Here is a 26,574-nt window from a genome sequence, read left to right on the forward strand (position 1 = left end):
CAGCCTGTAAGTACGTTTTCATATTTAAAGAATTTGCCACTGACTCAAACACGAGTTTTGAGCAGTGTAGAGTAGCGCTTGCTTGTCGTTTCTCCGATCAGAAATGCAGACATGGTTTTATGTTTACGCGGCGCGATACGCCAAGCAAAAAAAACCGTACAAGTCATTATAATCAGTAATTGTGTCCCCACTGGATGCAACAAAAGCCTTGTTTGTAATGGGTTTTATTGATTTTGTCTCGTCGCGACTGGACACGGCATCACAGTATGGTAAGGGGTGTAACATTTCCGTCACACACTTGAGGTATTCGGCCAATCACAACGCACTGGATAGCTGGCCAATCAGAGCACACCTCGCTTTTCAGAACGATGAGCTTTGTAAAAATCAACGCGTTTTAAAAAGGCGGGGCATAGAGGACCAAAAATAATGTACAGTATGTGGAAAAGAATGTGTTTTTCGAACCTTAAACCGCATAAACACATTGCATTACACCAAATACACAAAATAATGTTCTTTTTAGCAACGTCATATGACCTCTTTAAACAGGACATGCACACTTGCTCTCTGTTGTCTGATTTCCACCAGGACCCTTGACTTGAGTCTCAGTATTGATTATGTTGACAGGCCTATCAGCTGCTGAGCTGCCCACATCCCCCAAACCTGATCAATCGACTTATTGATCACAGCTGAGACCGCTTTGCGAAACCAAACCATCTGCTTGGGGTTTCATTCATTTGATAAAATTGCTGTTTAAAAAAGTTTATTTATTTATTTCAGATTTAATGAAATCACAGTTACAAATGGTAAATTAATTCTAATTTACATTTGCAATTAACTTATAGCTACATACTGATGGGTATAATTTATGCAAACTACAATTATTTAATGTAATTCTAATTTAACTTAATTATAATAATGTGCTTCTTGTAAATAATGATTTGGCAGTTATAAATGTCCTAACATTTATTAATAAATATTATGTATTTATTTATTTTTGGATATTTAGGATTGGATGTCTATCGACCAATACACAGCATTCTCAGGACAAATATTTTAGTGTAATGTTCCGGTCACCATGTTGATCTTTATTTTGCAATAATGATCAGGTGACTGGACATTCAATCTATGTCTACGATCTCCAATATGGCCTTGTCTCCACTTTTTTTTCATCCAAAGCACTATCCATGTAGTAGCTAAAGGCAGGATGAGAAAACTACCCCATCCTCCATCTTTCTAATCCATCCATTCATCTATCCAACACTCATTCATTCACTGATTGCATTGATTGATGCATTTCATTGTGTTCACTGTTGCGTTTTACTGGAGGTTATAGTTCAAAACTGCCTTGCATGCTCTTCTTCAGCTTTTCTCTTCATCAGTTTGTGATTTGCAATTTCGCCTCCATTTTCCAACCTCATTCCTTCCACCAATAACAGATGAGGGCAGAAAATCGCCCCGCTTCCTTATTTTCTCTCCGTCCATCCTTTTTCTTGCACAGCACTTTTAAGGCAGCTCCTCAGAGGGCAGCTGGTGGCCTAAATATGCTGCTCATGAGTTTGTGCCTTAGCGAATAGTAGGGGTTGAATGACTTCTGATTTTTTTTAAAGTCAACTTTTATGTGATGAAAGTCGACTAGTCGCTGATGATGTCATTAAAGCGATGGTTCACCCAAAAATTAAAATTGTCATCATTTACTCACCCTCAAGTAGTTCCAAACCCGTATACATTTCTTTGTTCTGCCGAACAGAAAGAAAGATATTTTGAAGAAAATTTGTAACCAGGCTGTTTTGGGGCACTATTGACTTCCATAGTAGGAGAAAAAAATACTATGGAAGTCAATGGTGCCCCGGAACTGCTCTGTTTCCCACATTCTTCAGAATATCTTCCTTTGTGTTCTGCAGAACAAATACATTCATACAGGTTTGAAACTACTTGAGGGTGAGTAAATGATGACTTAATTTTTGGGTGAACTATCCCTTTAATTAACAAATAAGTCTGGAGCTGTGACACACCTTGTGTGCTACTTTACAGATAAAGTAGCACAGTAAAGATTACATTCTTATGAATGCATTAGTGAGAGCGATTGCATGTGTGAATTAATTCTAGGCTACCTGACTGCGTTTCTCTACTAGTACTGAAGCTGTGGGATTTAGTTAAGAAATATATGCTTGAACTTTTCAGTTTCTAAACTATTATATTGAGAAATCACAGAACCGTGTTGACAATTACATTTCCACGCTGAATGATTCTGTGCACGTGCGATCTGTATGAGATGTACGCACTACTGTCCTAGGTGGGTGCAGCAGCACATTAGATTAGAATGGCGATTAACTTACCTGAACAATAAGCTGTTTAAAACGTGCATTCTCCCATTCAATTTCGAGCATCCATTAATATAATCACACATGTCTTGTGGACCGCTTTCAGAGTATGCATTTATTTGTCATTTGAACTGTTTGAAAACGGAGCGTAAATTTGGAAGTCCTTCAAATATTTCTTATCCTGTTGCGCCCCCTATAGGGCCAGCGACTAGACATCGTCAAGCTTAAAGCGTCATGGCAGAGCACTGTAGTCGACTAGTCGATTAGTCGGTGCAACCCCTAGCGAATAGAACAGAAAGCGGGACATTCTAGTGTTCACTTCTAAGGTAAATTCTTCATCTTCTCTCACTAAACATTAGCTCTTGTTCTTACAGCTCACTGATGAAATTATCAAATAACTGGGTAGCTGCTCTTCATGAGTACCATCTGTGTAAAGACCCATGGACAGCTGTATTAAGACAAAATGGGAATGAATGATGAACATATGGAGGTATAGTTGGAGTCGCCAAAAGCACCATTGCACTGTCACTGACTGGGGTGCTGTTTTGGTCCCACACCTGTTTGGGCCCGCGCCTGGTTCACAGCTGCCACACTTTCACAAAGGGGCCACACCAGCCCCAGTTGTCTGTAAATATGTGTGCGCGCGTTTAGATCCCCTACTGACCCTCAAACGTCAGACCCCACTGCAAACATTCCAGATACAGGAAGGATTAAAGTGCACTAGGAAGGCAGGATTGGCATGTATGTGTTTGTGGGGAATTTAACCCACTGAGAGCACTGACCCTCACTACCCCCTCTGCAACCCCAGCTGAGAGTGATTGAGTGTACGGTGAGCAGCTGGGAAGTCCCATGACCCTTCCACGTAGAGACTAAGTATGTATGCAATACAGCATTATTTTAACAGCCTCTCACTTCTTGCTGACCTATTTACTCTTTATAAACTAATTCCATATAGATTTAGTCCTAAACCTCAAAAAGTCTAAAGCAGGGCATCCCAGCATTTCTTCTGAACCCTTTAAAGAGATAGTTCATCCAAAACGGAAAATGATCATTTACTTACCCTCATGTCATTTCAAACCTGTATTGCTTGCTTTCTTCTCTGGAACACAAACGGAGGTGTTTATAATGAGGCTTGAGGCTGTCAAGTTTCAAGTAGCAAATCAGCATATTAGAATGATTTCTGAAGGATCATGTGACACTGAAGACTGGAGTAATGATGCTGAAAATTCAGCTTTGCATCACCGCAATAAATTACAATTTACAATATATTTAAACAGAAAACCGTTTTTTTAAATGTTGAAGTGCCCCTATTATGCCATTTCCAATATTGCCTTTAATGTAAACGATCTGCAAAGTTGTAAAGCTGAAAGTGCACGATAAATAAAGTTATTGTCTCCCAAAATAAAGAATCGACTCTGAACAGCTGAAACGAGTCGTTAGTAATTCGAATCCTACTTCCGTGACGGCTACACGTTATGGGGTAACACATTTGCATAATGCGCACCTATGTTCTACATTGGCCGGCCGCGAACAACTTGACCCCGCCCACAAACACGTCATTCTACTGACGACTGCTTCTCTAATCTCGGGAGTTCAACACGGGATTCATAAAACGCTTGCTGTTGAAAGATGGACCAGTATCCTGTTTATTTGGACCAGCTGCTCCACTGAATCACAACCTGTAAGTATGATAAATAATAGATGTTTATATTTTCTATAGAGCGTTCAAAATACAGAACTATTGAAATAGGCGTATCGTTTCCGAAACGCATTGTACGCCGTAGAGCAATCACAACAGACTAGGCCATCTGATCAATCAGAGTAGAGCAGGCTCACAGAAAGGAGGGGTTTAGAGAGATTGAATCTTTAAACTGCTTCGAACGAATCGTTTGAGAATCGCTAGAAAATGAGGTGATATTAAATGCATATTTTGAGAAAACGAAAGTGTTTTTTGACCTTGCATGCATGTAATCCTATTTTAGGAGACTCCCAAAACAATATTAGGAACCCTAAAAATGGCATAATAGGGGCACTTTAAAGATATTTCACAATATTACTGTTTTTACTGTATTTTTGATACAATAAAAACAGCCTTCTTTCAAAAACATTTAAAAATCTTATTGACCCCAAACTTTTTAATGGTAGTCAGTGTAAAATAAAAGACAGAATTTTTAGTCATTTTACTGATACACAATGAGCTTTTCACAATTTTGACTGGATAATGTATTCAGTGAGATGAACATTGAGAATCGTGTAGAATCATTCAGACTGGTTTTGCAAACTGTCAGCTGAAAAGATCCATTCAGTAAATGATGTGAGGATTTTTGTGTTTGAGTGAGCTATCCCTTTAAGTATCATCTTTTTATACAGAGAATATTTAAATTTGTTTTTCATACATTGCTCTTTCCTATGATTCACTCTCTCTGATAAATCACACTGACGTGGACGAATAATGGACTTCACCTTTAGCAGTGATTTTCTATGCTACCGTATTTATTTAGTCCCTCTGTGTGATGGTATGTTCTCTGATGAAAAGACCTGCAAAAACTTGTCTTGTGAATCATAAGGTTGGTGACACACAGTGGATGAGTTCCCTTAGGGACGTTTTTGAAGCAGATTGTTTTTAATAGAACAAAAAGGTTTTTCTCTAGTCTCTTAGGTAACTCATGACTAGTTACCACAGTGGTAGACATTACACAATTGGTTGGCACACCCAGTGTTTAATCTGAAGTGAAACCTCTGGAGTTTTGGAGTGCCTCTGGAGTTTTAGAGATTCACGTAATATTTTCAGCTTCATGAAGTACAGTTTGACATATATGTGTGAAATTTAACACTAGTGTGCATCCTTATGATTTATTCTCCCAGTTCATTTTATTCATGAATTTTTAGCATCATTACTCCAGTCTTCAGTGTCACATGATCCTTCAGAAATCATTCTAATATGCTTATGTGCTGCTCAAGAAATGTTTGATTATTATCAATGTTGAAAACAGTTGTGCTGCAACATATATTTTGTGAAAACTGTGATACATTTTTTCAAGATTCTTTGATGAACAAAGTTTAGAAGAACAGCATGTATAGAAATCTTTCATAACATTGTAAATGTCTTTACTGTCACTTTTGATCAAATAAATGCAAACTTGCTGAACAAAATTATTAATATCTTTAAATAATATGTGATTTTAAAAAAGTGCATATTTTAAATGGTTTAGGTTTATATCATGAACCGAGCCATTACTTGAATAGACTTGCAAGCACACTATTGCTGCATCTCAAACTGCGAGGTGCATTTTGCACTCAAAAATGACAATGAAAGTTGCTGTTTTCTGTCTGATTTTTTCGCACTTTCTGGGAGTCAGAGTGCTTCAGTTTTCAGGAGACAGAATTTCTAGGCTGCTACTAGCTATCATGGTGTGGCATAGGGCTGCACGATATTGGAAAAAAAACTCACATTGCGATATTTTTTTTTCTGCGATATATATTGCGATATGGGAAAAAAATCTTGAATAGACTTGCAAGCACACTATTGCTGCATCTCAAACTGCGAGGTGCATTTTGCACTCAAAAATGACAATGAAAGTTGCTGTTTTCTGTCTGATTTTTTCGCACTTTCTGGGAGTCAGAGTGCTTCAGTTTTCAGGAGACAGAATTTCTAGGCTGCTACTAGCTATCATGGTGTGGCATAGGGCTGCACGATATTGGAAAAAAAACTCACATTGCGATTATTTTTTTTTCTGCGATATATATTGCGATATGGGAAAAAAATCAGATGACTTCAATAGCTCTCTATTTGGGGGAAAAAAATAATCAATTATTGGGGTGATTTTGTAGGCGAGTAAATCAGCATAGGAAATAAACAAATTACAAGCATAGATAAATAACAGAACAAAGATACAAATTTAATAAACAGTGCTTTGTATTTTTCAGGTAAGTCTAACAGTATTCAGGTACAGAAATTGAATAATCAAATGTAAAATAACACTGCATAGTTTTCACTATAAATTAAATTTAAAAAATCTGTTAAAGCTACAAAAGTGATTTTTCTTTGTTTTGTTGTTTGATTAACTTTCATGACCGAGAAAGCAACAGGAACATTAAACTGCTTTGAAACGTCCATTTTCTTTCTCAATTGTTTACCTTCACCTAAGCCAGAAGTATCTGCGTTTACAAGGACACTTGCAGAGCACAGTATTTCAGGCACAAATAGATGCAGAATTGAACAGAAATCAGTGTTCACGTGCATCTGCGTGGCGCTCACTGTCTACACTGGACGCGAGCGGCGCAACGCGACAAAATGCAATGAACCCATTATAATCAGTGATGCTATGTGACTGTCTACACTGGATTGTGCGTGACACGACAAATCCCAACCGTAAACTGATGCCTCGTTCTATTTATGATGACTTACTGACACAGATTTTAAATGATATGTAACGGTCGATGTGTTGCATCCAGTGTAGAAAGACTTTGGGGCCGTTCACATGTCGTGCCTAAAAAATTTCCAGCACTGAAAATCCCTTGCAAGTAGCTCTGCTACTAAATTTATTTAAAATGTGTATCTCTGTACAGCTGTCGCATCCGGTGTAGACACCGTGTCTGTGTGTGAGCAAAGAAAGCGATCCGTATAAATATAACAATCAGTATACTAAACATCGCACATCCTGCGACGTGACTATTGCGGATGCGCACATTGCGATATCAGTGGCATGTAAAACAGTTATCTTTGAGCACAACTGAAATTCCTTTTGGTGAACAAAATTATAGCTGTTTTCAGATTTATCCACCCCCAAACATCATCATAAACTGTGGTTGTTAATTTTATGTCCGTCAGGTGATTTCTTCCTGTCTAAATGGGCAGTTATTGGCCAGAATAAGCTGCAACTTGGACTAGATGATGTTAAGCAAAAGTCTATCTGCAGGAGACGGAAACTTACAGATAAACAGAAACTGTGAACACTGAATCATGGCCTCATGGAAAAAGCGTCATGTGTCAGAAATGTAAAAAACCTAACATTTCCATTCCACAGCTTTTTTGTAGCATGTTTTGTGACTTTTTATAAATATATAAATAAAAACGAAGGCATCTGAATCATGAGCAGGCGTTGAATGTGGAGTCTGTGCTGTGGAGTGAGTAGGTGTGAACAGTGATGGACTCTGTAACACGGACACACTGGATGCTTTTATGTGGCCCGGGCATGAGTGGGCACCGGCTAAACTAGTGTTTAAGGATCGAAGGAAAGAGTGTGAAGTTTATTTTGGACTGTGTCTAATAGAGTGGCAAACGGGGAGTACAGACGCAAGGATGGGGATTACTTTGTATAGTCGTGTTTAGACGGAAAAGTGTGAGATCTTTGAAATTCTTGTTTTTGCATGCTGTCAATAAAGAGATGCAATAAAGCTCCAAAGCTTTCTTTTTTTATGTTAATTTGAAATTGTATCGTTCGGATCATGTGAACTGGTCATGTTGGCTACAGACAGAGACTGTCATGTTTGTCACGGATGTCATGGGGATCAGTTTTGTACACTTCTTGTTTTTATAGACACGTGTTAAACCAAACCCTGATGTTACACAATCTATGCCCACAGATCATCTGCTTGTAGAGGAACTTCTCTTGGGTATCTTGTTTATGCCGTTCCCCGAACCATACGCTATAACACTTCACGGCGATGTCTGTCAGGTCTCACCATGAGGCTTCATTTGCGTCTGCTTTGCTCACTGCTGTAGGGCGTTTGTGTGGTGGACGTTTCGAGCTAGCATGACCCAGTGATCATTTGGAACGCAATCTGCCTGGAACTTTTATCTTGTTTTGAGGCTTATGGCTAAGTGGGCCCCCATGACTCATGTGGAGAAAGGAACCAAGTGGTACAAACCCAACCCTGTGATCTAGCGGAGAACGTCCTCTTTCTGTCCATGTTTAAAAAATAAAAAAAAAATTAGTATTTCAGTATCATTAATCTTCAGTGTCACGTGATTCTTCAGAAATCATTCTAATATGCTGATTGGCTGCTCAAGAAACATTTCTCACTATCAGTGTTGAAAACAGTTGTGCTGCTTCATATTTTTGTTGAAATCATACAGGTTTTTTTTTCAGAATTCTAGGATAAATAGAAACTTCAAAAGAATAGCATTTATTTGAAATGGAAATGTGAATATTATATATAAAAATATTATATTTAAGAAGTCTTCACTGTCATTTTTAAACATTTCAATGCTTCCTTTCTAAATAAACGTATACAATTTTGTATCAGTTTAGTAAGAATGTCATATTGGCATCTTAGCTGGCATTAAGCTAATTAAGACTTTTCTGAAATTGAGTTTCCTTGAAGTCCATTCTGTTCATACCTGTTTTAAATACTAAATTCCTGTGCTTAAAATAATCTCTTCCCAATATGGTTTCCACTAAACATAGGCACCACATGAAGTTCAATGAGTTTGACTCTGCCAGCCTTCCTACAACGTGATCTTGCTCCCAAAACAAAAGCGACCTTTAGCTGGGCTCTTTTTTTAGTGTTTCACTCCGTTGAAGGCACTAGGCAGCTCTCAGCTGCCTGATATGGTGGTATGTGTTTACAACTCTCATGCCAACTTATGACAACTCTAGTCATTTTCAGATTTGTGGAATGACAACATTTGTAGGTAAGAGGGGTCTGTTCCACAGTCCTAGCGCTCTGTATGTTGATGAATCTCATTGTTGTGTGCTACACATTTAGCATGAGTTGTGCATGTATTGTGCTATATATTAAGGAAGGATAATACAGACAACGCCTAAAGTTCAGGAAGGACTGGGGACGCCTTGGTATGCCGTGACAGGTAATTTTAAGTCAGCTTAGGGAGGAAGTTTGTCCCCAGACTAGGTTTACGAGAGTATCCCAACCTGGGTGGGGAAGACAAGCCACTGACCATTTTCTTTGAAAACACACGGCCCCAGTGAAATGACATGTGACCGCTCTGTCTCGGCCTTTAACTATTTTTGGTTTGAATTTGAACATAACACAGAAAGCAGTCATCACTGTCTGAAAGTTTGACGGCACTTCAGTGAAATTAATTATATGGTATGATGTTGCTAGGAAAATAGTTTGACTAGGGCTTTGTTTTAGGTTTTTGGGGGGTGAAAAATTACTTTTTAAAAATAATAATAACAGTGCACAGTGACTCTGAGTTTTGCGTGCACACAAACCCTCACAGATGCATGTACATACTTTCTTGAAGACATTTGCAATTCATTATCCCCTGAAGGGCACACATGACCTGAATGAAGCTGAATTGGCAGCCCTTCAGTTCACTCCTTCCTGAAGTCCATGCAGGACGGCTGGCGATTCTGCTGACGTTGCCTCTAGCTGATCTGTTAGGGTCTGCCTTCATTGACAAAGCTGCCTTATATAGACAAGAGCTTTTCCTTGTATTGCGCCTTCATCTGACATCACATGATTCTCAACTCAGAGCTGATAAAATCTTGCAGTATAGAGAGAAATGCCTCTTTGAATGTGATTTATACCTGAATTTCATACTAATATGATTTTATTGAAAAACTTGTATCTTGTATTATATAACTTGTATTTCTTACTTGTGTGTGTGTGTGTGTGTGTATATATATATATATATATGTGTGTGTATATATATTTTTTATTTTGCATAATTCATGTTAATGATTTTGTAATATATTTTTATAAAGTTTACTGTATTTTTAAAAAAAATTTTAAATACTTTGGTGTCATATGTTCGCATTAGAGTTCATGCAAACAGGCCATAACACTGCTGAGAAAAGTGCACCATTTTGTATGAGCAAATGCACTTAACGGATTCATGCAATAAGGCTAATCAGATTTGCTTACATAAACCGGTTTCATTAAAACACTCTTAATGTTTCACTTCCTCAATTGGGGTCATTAGGGTTCAACAGTTTTTCAAGGACAGTTCTTTCAGTATTTTTCTGGTCTGAAACCAGCTGGGAGTGTAGACCTCTGGCTGATGTCAGTGTAGTGAAATACATTTTTTGTAATTTTGCATTATGAGAACCCTTAGGAGAGACACATATAATGTTTTATTACTGAGACTGTCTTCTCCCAGCAGCAAAGTTTAGTTAGGTGAAATTCTTGTGCAACATTGTCATGCAGAGGGTTTGTGAGAGCAAGCACGGTTTGCACAACTTTCCCCTGAAAACTATTGATCTTCAAATGAATTTGGTTGAACTGCTGTAATGTTTTAAGCACGTCTGCACGCTCAATGTTCACATTATTGCAATGTGCTTGCACTCATGCACTGTTTTTAATATTCTGTAATACCCTACTCTGTACCTAATGAAAAATTTTACTTTTTTTTTAACAAATGAAAATAATACTTTTTTTCAGTGTACTTTCAGTGTAATTCTCTTTCAATGTTTTTTTTAATGGTATTACAGGAAAAACAAATATGCTACTGAACACTTTTGTTTTATTATCTTAGTTTTGACTTTGTACCAAAGTCTCAACTTTAGCCTGTCTCTAGCACTTTCACGACTATGAGTGGCTGTCATTTTGAATGTATGAGTGTGATCAAGGTGTGCTGCGTCTGTGTGAATGGTCGTCTTTGTCCACAGAATGGCCTCTTTTAAGCATCATATCACAGACAGCAGTGAGTGCTTGTTAACTAAGGTTTCATTCTTCGGGCCTCTCTCTCATTCTGAATGAATATATTGTGACTGACCCGCGGTCAGAAAAACTCAATAGAGAATCAGAGATTGAAACGGAGCACGGCGAATGCTGCTCCAATGCGCTTTCTGTCCTCTTTAGCTCTCTTCATACAACCAGCTTACGTGCAGGGAAATTAAATTGTGGCTAAGCGAAAGCTTTTCCATTGAGGAAAACGTGGAAAAGTTTATGGCTCTTGAGCAAACACGATTTTGACCATTTAAGGTGATGTGGATGCCAGCTAGGTGTTGTTCCTCCGAGGTTGTGTGCAAAGGCTTGGTTTTATGTTGAGTTATGGACTCTTTTTCTAATGGCACAAGCGAGTGGAAAGTATTTGAGTGCTGACAGAAACGTACAGTCTCTCCGTCAGAGATAAAGACCATCTTTGTGTGATTAAGAGGCTTAATGGTGATCATACATCATATTGGCAAGAACAGTGAAGAATAGGGATGCTTCGATTGATCGGCCGGAGATCGATATTGGCCGATAATCACATTTTATGACTCGATCGGTACTCACTACACTTGGCCGATCTCACGAACCGATCGCAGTTTGATGACGTCAACGCGTGAAGACGTACATGAATGCGTGGGGACATAAATGATTTGGCACCACAGTCATGTCATCGCCAGTGTGGAAATGCTATGACGTTTTGAGAAACAATGAAAAATTCGCTATTTGTCGTGTATTCTTTGCATGATGATATGATGAATGGATGATTCATTTTTAACAGCAGATTCAGTGACGTTAGAGCTGATCGCGGCCGCTCTAATGCTTGTGTTTATACCGGCCAGCCACGGCATGTTTCTGAAGCGGCTCTCCGTGCTGCTTGGCTAAAAATAGTCTTTTGTGAGTTGTCACAGCATGGAGGACAGATCAAAACCTGGTCGAAGCCGTAAGGGATAACGGTAACATAACACACTGATCGCGGGCTGCTTTTAAATGAACATTTATTTATAAAACAAAATATCATCTTTGGCCATATTAGCCTACTCAATAGCATTAACACAGGCTTTACTCCTTTCAAACTTTATCTGGAATGTCACCATTTCTGTTACTGCAACTTCCCGATCAGGCGAACGAACACACACACACACGAAATCGTCTGCCTCATGAAAAAAAATTATTTAAAAAAATGTAGTTAATATTTGCCTCATTTATGATTCATTTTACCCACCCGCAAATAATCAGAATGCATTTTTTATTACCCGACCCGCGGATTATCCGCAGCGCCCGTGGATATAGGAAAAGCTAAATATGTTTGCTGCGTAAATCAGACGGACTTACTGAAAAATGCAAATTCATTCTCTGCCAGCAGGAGGTGCTTTAAAGCGGTTTAAAGAGGTTTCCCCAGTAACGGCTGTACACACAGCAGCGCTGAGCTCACAAACTCTGCTTTATCAGGCATATAACATGAAAGATGAAATGAAAATGACATCGAAAATTTTCTAAAGATGGACATCATTCAGAAATACAGTGATATAAAAACACCCGCGTCTCGTTTTGATTTTTAAACGTGTAGTACGTGCTCATGTTTATTCAACGAAGCCTTTTGAAAAATCGGTCAGTTTTGATATTGCCACAAATAGGGTTGGTTACCGAACTCGGTACTTTTAAGGGTATTTAAAAGGGAGGAATTGCGTCGGTACTACCGTGTACCGATTCACATTAAATCAATCGGTGCCAAAATTCGGTACCTGAGAACGCATCTGGGCGCATATGCTACAGAGAGAGAAAGAGAGACCCTGTGACGTGGTCACCTCTGCAACTCGTTCAAACAACACACAGGGCAAGCCGAAATGTTCTGAAGTGTGGTTACATTTCTAGGGCCATATGGTTTCTGAGAAAACGCGGATGGGATTGTGGAGTCCATTCATAAAAATGTAATTTACTCTATAACGTGGAATGCCACGGATAAATAAATCAAAAGTAGCCACTGCCACTTCATTTGAATCGTGATATGAACTAGTGTCTGTGAATATTAAAATGCAAAAAGATGGTTTAAATATGAATCCTGCATGTTCCGATTGCCTCTGTATGCATGAATGGCGGATACAAGGTATTTTTTTTATTTTTTACTTTTTATTGTTTTTACTACACAAATACTGACGTACACGTGACGCTCGCGGTGATTTTCGGCCTCTGCGTCTCACTATATGACAGCATGAATACAACTTAATCTCCAGAGCTGCTGTGAGAGTCACTTCGAGAATTTTACCGTTTCATTTGAGAAAACTAGCATCATCATACTGTATACACACAGTAGCTTCATGGCAACCTGTCAAAATAAAAGTACGGTTTAACATGTAACAGAAATACATTACTCTTGTATTACTTTTGTACAGTATAATGTACATCTTTAAATATTCAATTTTCTATCAAATGTAAATAAAACAATTAAATGATAAAAAATAAATATTACAACCAGATTAATCGCTTAATTGTAGAAAATAATACAATTAAAAAAGAAAAAGAAAGAAAGAAAAAGTTTGTAGGGCCCTATTGTTCAAAATTGACTTATTTTTTCAATTAAATAAATGTTTTTGTAATTGCACAGAGTAAAGTACCGAAAAAAGGTACCGTTGGGTACTGGTACCGATACCAGTACGGTACCGGTTCAAATGTGAACGGTACCCAACCCTAGCTACAAATAAATAAATGTATGGGAAACATCCCACAGCACAACCACCTGAGCCCAACTTCAGTCTACTCATCACCTTAACTTTAACTGCATTTGTAGCTGGCGACATAGCCAGACTGATAAACAAACACAGACCGGAACCGTCTATATAAAGCTTGAAGCATCAGAATCGGACTTCATACAGGCTTTACTCCTTTCAAACTTTATCTGGAATGTCACCATTTCTGTTACTGCAACTTCCCGATCAGGCGAACGAACACACACACACACAAAATCGTCTGCCTCATGAAAAAAATGTATTTTAAAAAATTAAAAAAAGTTAATATTTGCCTCATTTATGATTCATTTTACCCACCCGCAAATAATCAGAATGCATTTTTTATTACCCGACCCGCGGATTATCCGCAGCGCCCGTGGATATAGGAAAAGCTAAATATGTTTGCTGCGTAAATCAGACGGACTTACTGAAAAATGCAAATTCATTCTCTGCCAGCAGGAGGTGCTTTAAAGCGGTTTAAAGAGGTTTCCCCAGTAACGGCTGTACACACAGCAGCGCTGAGCTCACAAACTCTGCTTTATCAGGCATATAACATGAAAGATGAAATGAAAATGACATCGAAAATTTTCTAAAGATGGACATCATTCAGAAATACAGTGATATAAAAACACCCGCGTCTCGTTTTGATTTTTAAACGTGTAGTACGTGCTCATGTTTATTCAACGAAGCCTTTTGAAAAATCGGTCAGTTTTGATATTGCCACAAATAGGGTTGGTTACCGAACTCGGTACTTTTAAGGGTATTTAAAAGGGAGGAATTGCGTCGGTACTACCGTGTACCGATTCACATTAAATCAATCGGTGCCAAAATTCGGTACCTGAGAACGCATCTGGGCGCATATGCTACAGAGAGAGAAAGAGAGACCCTGTGACGTGGTCACCTCTGCAACTCGTTCAAACAACACACAGGGCAAGCCGAAATGTTCTGAAGTGTGGTTACATTTCTAGGGCCATATGGTTTCTGAGAAAACGCGGATGGGATTGTGGAGTCCATTCATAAAAATTTAATTTACTCTATAACGTGGAATGCCACGGATAAATAAATCAAAAGTAGCCACTGCCACTTCATTTGAATCGTGATATGAACTAGTGTCTGTGAATATTAAAATGCAAAAAGATGGTTTAAATATGAATCCTGCATGTTCCGATTGCCTCTGTATGCATGAATGGCGGATACAAGGTATTTTTTTTATTTTTTACTTTTTATTGTTTTTACTACACAAATACTGACGTACACGTGACGCTCGCGGTGATTTTCGGCCTCTGCGTCTCACTATATGACAGCATGAATACAACTTAATCTCCAGAGCTGCTGTGAGAGTCACTTCGAGAATTTTACCGTTTCATTTGAGAAAACTAGCATCATCATACTGTATACACACAGTAGCTTCATGGCAACCTGTCAAAATAAAAGTACGGTTTAACATGTAACAGAAATACATTACTCTTGTATTACTTTTGTACAGTATAATGTACATCTTTAAATATTCAATTTTCTATCAAATGTAAATAAAACAATTAAATGATAAAAAATAAATATTACAACCAGATTAATCACTTAATTGTAGAAAATAATACAATTAAAAAAGAAAAAGAAAGAAAGAAAAAGTTTGTAGGGCCCTGTTGTTCAAAATTGACTTATTTTTTCAATTAAATAAATGTTTTTGTAATTGCACAGAGTAAAGTACCGAAAAAAGGTACCGTTGGGTACTGCCACCGAAATTCAGGTACCGATACCAGTACGGTACCGGTTCAAATGTGAACGGTACCCAACCCTAGCTACAAATAAATAAATGTATGGGAAACATCCCACAGCACAACCACCTGAGCCCAACTTCAGTCTACTCATCACCTTAACTTTAACTGCATTTGTAGCTGGCGACATAGCCAGACTGATAAACAAACACAGACCGGAACCGTCTATATAAAGCTTGAAGCATCAGAATCGGACTTCATTATCTTAAGAATGCAGTTTTTTCCCCCATTTTTATTACTTGGTCTTTATAGGCGCAGACAAGAGAACAGGAAATTATGGGGAAAAGAGAGAATTTGAAAATCTGTTGGCGCTATATTCGAACCTACAGAACTCACTTAATGTGTCAGAATTTGTGTGCTAATCGCTAGGCCACAGCTCCAACCTAACTGATCTAAAAAGTGGTATGCTACCGTTTTGTTTTGAATACATAGCCACTAACAATAGATTAATCTGATTCCAACAGTAACGAGCAGTTAAATTAATTGAATGCTCCCTATTGTGGTTTCCACCAAGCATAACAGTTGTTATTAAAGTGGCTGGAAAATTGGCTAGGTGGTGAAGTTTTATCACAAGAATATACAGAATGGTGCAATCAGCTTGATCTGCTACTTTTAAGAGGAATTAAAGAAGGGAAAAATGAATTTCAGACAGTTTTTACATTGGCAACTGGTTTGTCTGGGGTTTACACTCAAACACCTGTAATTATAGAGCTAGAGAACTGTTTTTACAAAGTTTGTCTCGTTTGTGCTCTTTATTTGTCACTGGTTGATTGACACCAGAGACATTTGAAAGTTTAATGTCTTAACCCCCCAGCAGGTAACGTGTTGAGATCTTGCGTGTGAAATGTCTTGGCAGTAATGAGACTTATTGAGCGTCAGCCCGAGGCGTCAGGGTGTGACGTCCCACCTCCCCGAATCATTCGACTTTAAAACATCAACAGAGACCAGTTTGTGACCGTTGTTGCTGCTCTGAAGATCATGCATCACGCAAACGGCAACAAAAAGACCAGTGAGGTGCGTGATATGACATGTCTAGTCCTGCAGGAGGAACAGTCAGATTTTAGAGCACACACATTTGCTGCCCCCGGCTATAGCCCTGGGAAACGCTTACCAGGAAGTACAGTGACATATGTAGTTTCATGATGAACTTCAATGGAAAAAAGAGAACAGTATCAAGGATCTACTTCAGTTAGGATTATAGAATTAACTTCAGTGATAGTAATGTATTTCATTTTAATGAGAGATAAACAGATGGGTGTTTTCACACTCAGTCATTGGTGTATCAAAGTGTAAATTTTGACTGTTGTAAATGCTCCGAACATTGGACTTTTAACTTGCAATATGCATGCAAGGTTCACTTTATTTTTGTTTTATTGTATGTTATATAATATGTATATTATATAATGTATATTTGCATTAGATGTAGCTCAATGATAACGGGTGCAGAAAATCAGGTTTTGTGGGAAAATTCAGTTGACAGCATTTCTTCACATTTGGAATGAGGAGCAACTACACAGAAATGTAAATATTTTTAAAACATTTAAAATGAAAATGAATAACTAAATGAAATAGTTTTTTTTATTATTTAAATATATTACTAGAATTGTTACTTTACACTTTCATGGTTCACTTTTTGAAGAGGACTCAAATAATGGAAGAATGAAACTGAAAGAGAAGCGAGTGTTAAAGTGAGGTGAAGGGCAATTTTTTCAGCCAATAAGAGAAACCGTTCTGTGCATAATTTGTATATTGCATAAGCTACATCCTGCTCAAACACAGTCAGCAGTCCAGTATAAAGCGTATCTGATTAGACGGTTTAATGTCAGCATTGAGACCGTTTGCACCGTCTCAACACAATTAATTTTAATATTTCATTCACTGTGACTCACAGGGTCGATTATGTTAATAGAAATTGTTATTTCAGAGTTTCTGACTCATTGGATAAAGTGACCTTTTATGTGTTTATGGGTGGGCGGGTGAATGGATGTGGCATTGCGATGTAATGCCTAATCTAACTAGTTTATCAGCTTTTGTAATCGGAATTATTTAGATAATAATTTATCATAGAGGCTGTTAGTAAGCCAGTCTAGTCTATGCCTTTCCCAGATGTTTACCTCAACTGTTAGCAAGTGAATAGTTGAATTGTCTCAGATCAGTGATTAAATAAAGCTTTTTTTTTTGGCTGTGCTTCTCAGTTGTACATGTGCTAGCCCAAAAATCTAGCATCTTTTTTATGTTTTCCTTTCCTCAGCTGACTTTAGGTTGGAAACAATTCAAACAAAATCCAGCTGTGTGTGTGTGTAGGGCCCTAAAAATGGTCTGCCTTTCCTGATTGTGAAAGATTTTATTGTTTTTTTTCACTGTTTTCCTTACCTAGAAGGAGAATAATTTGAGAAAGATTTTATCTTTTTATACAATTCATAGCAATCATTTCAAACACACTGTATTGGTAAATAGTCATTTTAGCTAGAGCTTCCAGAGTACATGGCTTTGTTGATCCCAATAGGAGCGATCTAGTTTTGTGCACCAAGCTTGCTGAACACTAACCAAAGATAATGAGTGCATAGGCTTGAGGGGTTGTGGAAGAGCTGGTTTCTCTGGCACCCTGGCTGTGGAAAGGGGTTTGTGTGAGCAGTCTCTTGATGAATGTGCAGTGCTCTTCCTGCACGCTGGAGGGGTTGCTGCAGTGATGCATTAGTGTGATTTATGCAGAAGCTAAGTAATTGACCTGTTTAAAACGTTTTTTTTTTTTTAATTTTCAAAATAATTTCTCCAGTCTTCAGTGTCACATGATCCTTCAGAGATTCTAATATACTGATTTGGTGCTTCATAAATGTTTTTTTTTTTAGTATCAATGTTGAAAACAGTTGTGCAGCTCTGTTTTTGTTAAAAACATGATACATTTTTTTTCTTCAGGATTCTCTGATGAATATAAAGTTCAAAAGCATTTATTTGAAATAGAACTCTTTTGTAATATTATAAATATCTTTACTGTCAGATTTGATCAATGTGTAATAAATATTAATTTCTTACAAAAAATCTTACTGACCTCAAACTTTTGAACAGTAGTTTATTATATTATGTATAATTTGTTAACCGTACAGAATGAAGAATTTAACATCATTTTTCAGTTCCCAGCTCTATTCCTCCTATTTCAGTTCTTTAAATAATTCTATACATTTTTGTATTTAGAGAGGAAATGCTACTTGGTCAAGATGTGTGTATGTGTCGTGTCCTCGCCTCTTCTGCGTCAGAAGTTTTGGGAAAGCGATTCCTTTAATCCTCGTTAATGAGAAATCTGAGTTGTTTCATTTGAAGCACACATTCCTGTGAAAGATAAGAAGAGTTATGTTGAAAGCTGTCTGAGACATGTTACAAAATGAAGCCCATTCAGCCACTTATTAAAGAGAAAGGGGGAAAGAAAGGAGTGAGGAGAAGAGAGAATAGAACAATGTGATGAAACTGTTCTTTCAGGACTCTTAAGCAACATGTTTTTCCTCTTGGCATTTCACAGCTTCTGATGGAGCTCAGAATGGAAGATTGTGAGATTAAGGACACTGATATTAATTTCCTTTCTCTTTTTTTTCCCTCCAGGAGCAACGAAAGAGATTGGATCGGCTTTGACCAGGATGTGTATGAGACACAGAAGCATTGAGAACAAGCTCAAACTATTCACCACGTACGGCTATTTAATTCTCTTTTGTTATTTATAAGCTCATTAGTTGAATTGGTAATAAAGATTATGTATTATACAACGCATTAACTGTATTGTGTGTGTGTGTGTGTGTGTGTGTGCAGGGTTCTCATGGATAACTTGATCACTCCTCTGGAACTGAAAATTGAAGAGTGGAAGAAGGTTGCCAGTCAGCTGGATAAAGACCACGCCAAAGGTATCGGCCTCTTTCCCTACATGATATAATCAGAATTCAACAGGTTTAGTATTTAATCTTTGTGTTGAAAAAGCTCCTGTACAGAAGGAGGCAAAGTATCGTTTTAATACTTTAATGGAGGTTTTTCAAGCTAAGTGGGTTGAATTTAAAGGTAGAGTTAACCTGAAAATGAAAAATTTAAAGCATAAAAAGTTAAAGCAGAATAAAAACAATACCTAGAAGAATATCCAGGCTGTACCATACAGCATGTTCAGATTTTATATATTAATAATGTACACAAACAATTCAATTAATTAAAATGGTAATGGAATCTAGTATTTCTTTATCCTTTGAGATAAGAGTTTATTATACTATGAAACCGTTTTTAATGGGCATTTTTCCTCTTAAGATTTCTAAGTTATGATTGTTATAGGCACAGAAAACTCGTTGACCTCAGTGCAAAAACAAAAAAATATATCACCACCCCTTTAAGAATATCACTGTCGGAAAACCTGTCCTCTTAGCTGCACACTGTTACTTATTAAATGGCTCTTAACTCTGTGGGAGTCCCGCAGACAGTTATATTACAGCTCACAATGGATAATTTATTCATAAGAACAATCCATTGTCATATAAAAGATTAGGCATTCAATCAGTTAGCTTGCAGTTCGCCAGTGTACGCGCGGCTACACCCATGCTATCTCCAACACGTCTGTCTGAGGTTGCTAAGGGGTCGTTTCATTTGACATCATTGTGAATCATTTATTAGCAGTGCTTGCTAAGGTAGGCAACATAATTATTGTTGCTCATATTTAAGATTAGGGATTTGAACCACTGAACTTATTAATATTTAGCTTTTGCTTCCACTGAAGAGGCTAATGTTGTTCTTTCCCTGCCTTTGTTGTTTTTTAGAATATAAGAAAGCACGTGCAGAGATCAAGAAGAAATCTTCAGATACGATTAAACTGCAGAAGAAAGTTAAAAAAGGTAAGATGCTTAGATATGACATCTTTGAATGAAAGGGTGAACACCTTGGGTAAATAGTGTTTTGATTGTTCTATGAGTTGAAACATATGAAGTCCTGTTGTCTTGTTACACACTCGCACACTCTTTCTCAAATTACAGCCTCAGATCTCTTTGTCTAAACACAATAGGACATACCCATGACTTCTGTTGGCGCCGCACCCCGCTTTGTCATAATACCACACCCCGTGTTGTCATGGCATCAACTGTGGCCATCTTGCCCCTCGTCATTTGGCGCTGTTAACCGAATATTCATTTGAGGAAATCTGCCAATTCTTTTAGGAAATCTGTATATGGCCCTGGTGGTCTATACACAGTAGCCAGAGCAAGAGATACGATAGATTTCTTTAAGAGATACGAAATAGTCCTTCAGTGTTTATTTTTTACAGCTTGACAAAAAACTACATCTAGCCAAAATCTAACTGAATGATGAGGCAGTAGTTTCACCAACAGAACCTAATACACTTTTTGGGAGAATCTCACAACACCTATAAAGAACATGTCTAGGTCATATTTCACCCCCCAAATTATTCATTATTATTTGCATAAAGACAATAAAGCTTGTTTGTAGAACTAAGATCCATTGTGATGTTATTTTGGTAAGTTAAGCACATTCATCCCCAAATTCTCATTATTGTAATGCATTACTGTAAAAAAAAATTTAATTGTATTTATACAGCATAGCAGTATTGACTTTATATTGTTTAAAAAAAAATTGTATTGCAAAAAAGAATCAAAAGACTGAAGTTATTTTTAGATCACTTGTATAGTATTATAGTATTTATTAATATTTTGAATCAACTTAAAAATTTTTGATTACAATTTTTAGTTTAAACAAATTAATGCGTGTTTCAGTTTTTTTCTTAATATTTAAATTTAACTTGAATTTATTTATTTCTGGTTTAGTTTAGTTTGTTTTAGTTAGTAATTTAATTTCAGCTTTATTTTAATTAATGAGAATATTTTTTTTAATACGCTTGGTTTTAATTAACAATAAAAACAAAGTAAAGCGTGTTACGGTAATGGGAATTTGGGGAGGTGGGAGTATGTCTAATTCTCATGAGAATAATATTGCAATGCAAACAATAGTGCATAAATAATATTTATTTTCTTTATTTTACTAAATATAAATACTTTCTTTTGATTTTAGTTTGAAATGGTTTAGACGTGACATTAAGCTTCTTGTATTATATAGTTAACAGACTTTAAATGAGATTTGAATACTATTGGCATAATTTCGAGGGTGTTGGGATGTGGCATGAAACGAGTTTAAGATGGTGGAAGAGATGTGAGGGATAAATGGAGCCGTGATGAATTGAATACATGGAATAGAGGCGGCGAGAGAGATAAATGCATATGCAGATGTGTTCTGTCATTATGGTGGGTGTCGTCTGCTTCACCTGTGTGTGTGTGTGTGTGTGTGTGTGTGTGTGTGTGGGCAGCAGTAGTTAGAGACTGACTCTTCACTTCTGCTCTGGTCTGTTTGAGGGGTCAACACTCCCGCTGCTTTATATTTTGCATCCACCCTCGTGCAAAAGCTTACTCAACATTTCCAGAGGATATTATAAAAATGACTTTTGCGTTTTCTGTGTGCTCATACATAAAAACCCCTGATCGAACTCCATTTTATGATTTGTAAGCTTTCTGATGCCAAGGACCCTCAAGTATGATAATCTCCTTTCCGAGGAGCCCCTTCCTAATATATAAGATTTAAGAAATAAAGACTTTTATTCAGTAAGGATGGATTAAATTGATCAAAAGTGACAGCAAATGACTTTCCATTGTCACAAAAGATTGATATTTCAAATTAAGTCTGTTGTTTTTAAACTCTATTCAAAGAATCCTGAAAAAAAAAATATCACTGTTTCCACAAAAATATTAAGCAGCACATCTATTTTCGACATTGATAATATTAAGAAATTGATTTTGGGCATCACATCAACATATTAGAATGATTTCTGAAGGATCATGTGACACTCGAGGGACTGTATGAAGGGGTTTATTTATTTTTTTAATTGTTTTTTTATAGGGGGAAAAACTAGCATTTGAGGAAATGAGCCGTTTTTGGTAGAGCATTGTCACCAGAATAGCTCATATCTCAAGGCCACACAAACTCTCAGAGGAAAGAGATCCCCCATCCTTCCTTCCATTGGCCTGTCATCTTTCCCAACATTGGGAAAACACTCTTGTGGTCATATACTCCCTTTCATACGGAAGGGTCCTTCTGCTGCTGCTGCACGATCTGTCTTGTCTTGTATTTAGGAGTAATATGACCTTTGATGCGGTGTGTCTTTTGGTTTAATAGTCACTTACTGATTCTGAAAACAGAACCAAAGGGAAATCTGTATAATAAGGCTGAACACATTTCTTTGGGGATATTTACATCAGAGATTTTGTTCAAATTCATTAGTAATTCTCTGGGAGACTGTTTGTATCTCCGTGGTTTGATTCGATCAGTGTTGTTCTATATTTGCATTTTCTACCATGTATTATTTTGCATTTCCAAATAGCTAGTAGCCTAGTTCAATATACTCACCAATGATCATTTTTACTTGGAATTTTTACCACATGCAAGGGGGTAATTTCATTCAGAGGCTAGCGCACACCCATAACCCCATCCTAGCGCTGTTTGAGTTACTGCCATAACTCTCACAGGTGGTGAGACAATTAAAATAAATATGGCGTCTAGACCTATGATGCGTCTCGGAATGCACATTCATCTTTATATCTAACATTTGTGTTACTCCGAGGTCAAGGGGGCAGACCGCTCAGAAGTCTTAGAACCATCTGTGTGGGGATTGTAAAGAAAAAGCATTGGATCTGAATTATTCAAACTCATGCACATTAGTATTCCAATGCTGTTGCTGCCGTGTTTGAGATGGTATGAAGAACCAGAGCTCTGGACATTCTGCTCTTTCTTTGGTGACTGAATTAACTACATTTTTAAATATGAATGAAATGGTTTAATTTTAGAATTTGTTTATATTTCATCTCAGATTTAATGCATTGATAATCGATTTCCTCATTTTATTCGCATGTTATTTAGACCTAGTATGCTAAATGATATGCAGCCCAGGTATATTCACATGTTGCTGTGCACTCGTTGTTTAAAAATGAAATCCTTGAGGGCCCTTAGTCACAGATCCAGTGTAGTACCACCTACTGGGTGGAGGCTAACCATCGTCATCGTCAGTAAGGTTCCTTTGCCCTACTTCTCCCAGAACCTGCACACCTGCCTCCTGCATGTGTTTATGGAGAGAAGGTGTCTGCTCATGACATCATAGCTTCCAACCACACGGGACTTCTAGACCTGAGGGAATGTCTCTGTGGCGCACACACCTTTGTCCGAACGGCTCTGGGTTATTTTCCCATCACCTCCCTTTTCTGTTTTTAAATGAGGTTTGTTTTTTGTGTTTAAATAGCTCAAATGAACCAAACACTAGAGCTGTGTTACTTTTCTAAAATGTGCATGGGGCTTTCCATTTGGTTCTGCTTTATATAAAATGCATAATTTCCCATAGATTATTGATAATGGTCCGTATACTTTTGCATCCATTAATTTGTCCTTTTTTAACCTAGAAATGAAACATGGAAAATGTGGTTTCTTCTTTAACGGTTCTGACAAAATTCTTATTTCATGAAAAATCATAAAAATGTTATACAGCTTGTTTTTTTATGTATATAAATGCTAAAGTTAATTTCTAGTGTTTTAGCATTTCTATACACATGCTAAAAGTGCCCTCTAGTGCTACTGATGTGGCTACCAGTAACCCATTGCTTTATAAAAAATCTCTGGCATCAATATTGAAAGGCATTGAAATTTGTATGATCATATAGCTAGTTTCGCAAAATATCTTGATAATTTTTCACGGCTAAAAATATTTAATTCTTTGCATTTAATCAGCTGTTTGTATCCAGGCACGGTCTACGGGGGTGCTAGAGATGCCAAGCACCATCAAACAAAACTCAAACGTTTTAAAATCATGCATTCGGCTCTCAATCGAGCATGTGGGAGAAGCATTACTCCTAATTTGGCCTAACAGAACTTTTAAAATCAACGTTTTTTTTCAATATTAATTTGTGCATTTTGAAAACGTTTATTAAGGGTGCAAAAAGTCATCAACAAAAATCTGAAAAGAAGTCAATATTTTACTTTTTCTCGCAACATTTTGTGGGTATGGTTCTACTTTCAATTTTGGTTTTCAACATCGCATATACAACAACCGTTCTTTTTTCATTTCATTTTTTTAAAAAATGAAAAATGAATAGACGCAAAAGTACATGGATCAATAATTAGATTTTTTTTTTTAAATAAAATTATTTATGAAATAATATTTTTATTGTATACTATTAATAAATAATTCATTTATAATTATAAATTTTTTTTTTTTCTTCATTAAAAGGTTTGAGTGGTGCTTGCCAGTACAAAACTCGCCTTCATGATGCTAGTGTTTTTTAGGTGGTTGCTATGCAGTTGTTAAGGCGGTGTCCTAGTAGCCGACTCAAAGCAACTCAATTATGGTCATGGTGTAACGCCTTCTGAATGTTTTTGATGGACTGAAGTCTTCTTAGTGGTTGCTAGGACGTTGCTGTGGTGTTTCTATGGTGATGTTAAGGTGTTCTAAGGCAGTGTTTCTCAACCAGGGGTCCGTGACATAAGGCCAGGGGGTCCATATAAAGTATAAATTTTTGTATAAATGTTGTATATTTTGACATGTCATGTTCCCATGAAAGAAAAATCCAATATAGCTGATGATATGGCCAAATACTGGACAAGTCAGCTAACTTGAATTATACTTGACTGCATTTGGTCCTCACAAAGACACAAATGATACGAGTCAATTTTGTTCTGGGGGTCCTTGAGGATGGTTCTGAATTGGACTGGGGTCCGGTACGCCAAAAGGTTGAGATTCACTGTTCTAAGGGGTTGCTATGAGGATAGTTTTTAGATTATCACTCTTTCACATTTCTGTGTTGGGTTGTATTCTATTAACAAGAAACCGGCTCCTGTAACATATTTCAGATATAGCTGCATGTTTCCTAAGCCATTTGTCTTGCAGACAGGCCGTGGGATTTATCAACAGACCTACTGACCTTTGCCCTTACAACTGAAGATGACCCCAGCCCTAAGCTGTCCTACCCAACCAGGTTCATTTTAGCCTTCACTTCAGGCTGTGTTTGAAGGTGTAATGGTCTAAGAGCATCTAAACACACATACGGTCACACAATCCAGCACAAAGTCAATGCACTCAAGCACCGGGGATCACATCTCTGCCGAGAAGGTCAAAGGACTTAACTGAGTTCCGCAACACTGATGAGGATTGCTTAAATCCCAAAAATGCATACGCAGCACTTAAACGGATTTGCAGAGGTTGTTTAGATTTACTGTGCTGTGGCGCTTGTGCAACGCTTGTGGATCTGATTCTGTTATTCAATTAAAATGTCATCTAGACTCAAAAGGTGTTCTCTAAATGCTATTGAGCCTTTTTGTGAGGGTTCTGTTTCCTTAAAATAAAATGTTAATTTTTAATTGTAAAAATGTCCCATTCTCAGGCGTATTTGTCACCAGTGATATATTTTTTCTTTTTTACAACTTAAAAGTGTCTAATTAGGGGGTCACTGAGATGAAATGGTATTCACCAGGTCATGTGATTTCAATATACCAGCATATCATTTGTAGTCTTTAAAGTGAGTGAACATCATTATAAACATGTCTAAAGAAACTTGTAGTGCCTGTGAAAGAAAGCATACATCTGTTTTGCATGCCAGCTTGGAGTGCAGAAGATCAGATGTCACAAAGGACACCTGAGGTTATTGTTAGCAATGGGGATGATGAGATCAGTGGTGTATGCGTCTGCACACCCTGCACACAGCTGTCAGAATGCTCTCCTGTTAGTGGAATGTTGATACGAATCGTCCACAAACATACACAAAAGACTCTAAAAGGTGGTTTTTGCAGCGATGCCTTAGAAGACCAACACCTGAGGTTATTGTTAGCAATGGGGATGATGAGATCAGTGGTGTATGCGTCTGCACACAGCTGTCAGAATGCTCTCCTGTTAGTGGAATGTTGATACGAATCGTCCACAAACATACACAAAAGACTCTAAAAGGTGGTTTTTGCAGCGATGCCTTAGAAGACCAATTTTTGGTTCCCCAAAGAACCTTTCAGTAAACAGTTCTTAAAAGAACCATGTTTTTCTTAGTGTAAAGAACAATTTAACAATTAATGGAACCCCCC

At 37.4% G+C, this 26,574-nt stretch overlaps 1 protein-coding gene across 3 annotated transcripts in view; it reads left to right on the forward strand.

Annotated features, from left to right (window-relative positions):
• The window catches only part of LOC107554179 (MTSS1-like protein), a 78,156-nt gene that overhangs the window by 40,553 nt on the left and 11,029 nt on the right, over window positions 1-26,574 (forward strand). For all 3 annotated transcript variants that reach the window (XM_016236608.1, XM_016236609.1, XM_016236607.1), the window contains 3 exons: window positions 19,036-19,120; window positions 19,240-19,331; window positions 20,223-20,297. In XM_016236608.1, coding sequence (XP_016092094.1) covers window positions 19,036-19,120; window positions 19,240-19,331; window positions 20,223-20,297 — 252 coding nt within the window. The remainder of the gene's footprint in view (window positions 1-19,035; window positions 19,121-19,239; window positions 19,332-20,222; window positions 20,298-26,574) is intronic.

The sequence above is a fragment of the Sinocyclocheilus grahami genome, unplaced genomic scaffold (genome assembly GCF_001515645.1).
Source record: "Sinocyclocheilus grahami isolate Dianchi unplaced genomic scaffold, SAMN03320097.WGS_v1.1 scaffold493.1, whole genome shotgun sequence".
Lineage (NCBI taxonomy): Eukaryota > Metazoa > Chordata > Actinopteri > Cypriniformes > Cyprinidae > Sinocyclocheilus > Sinocyclocheilus grahami.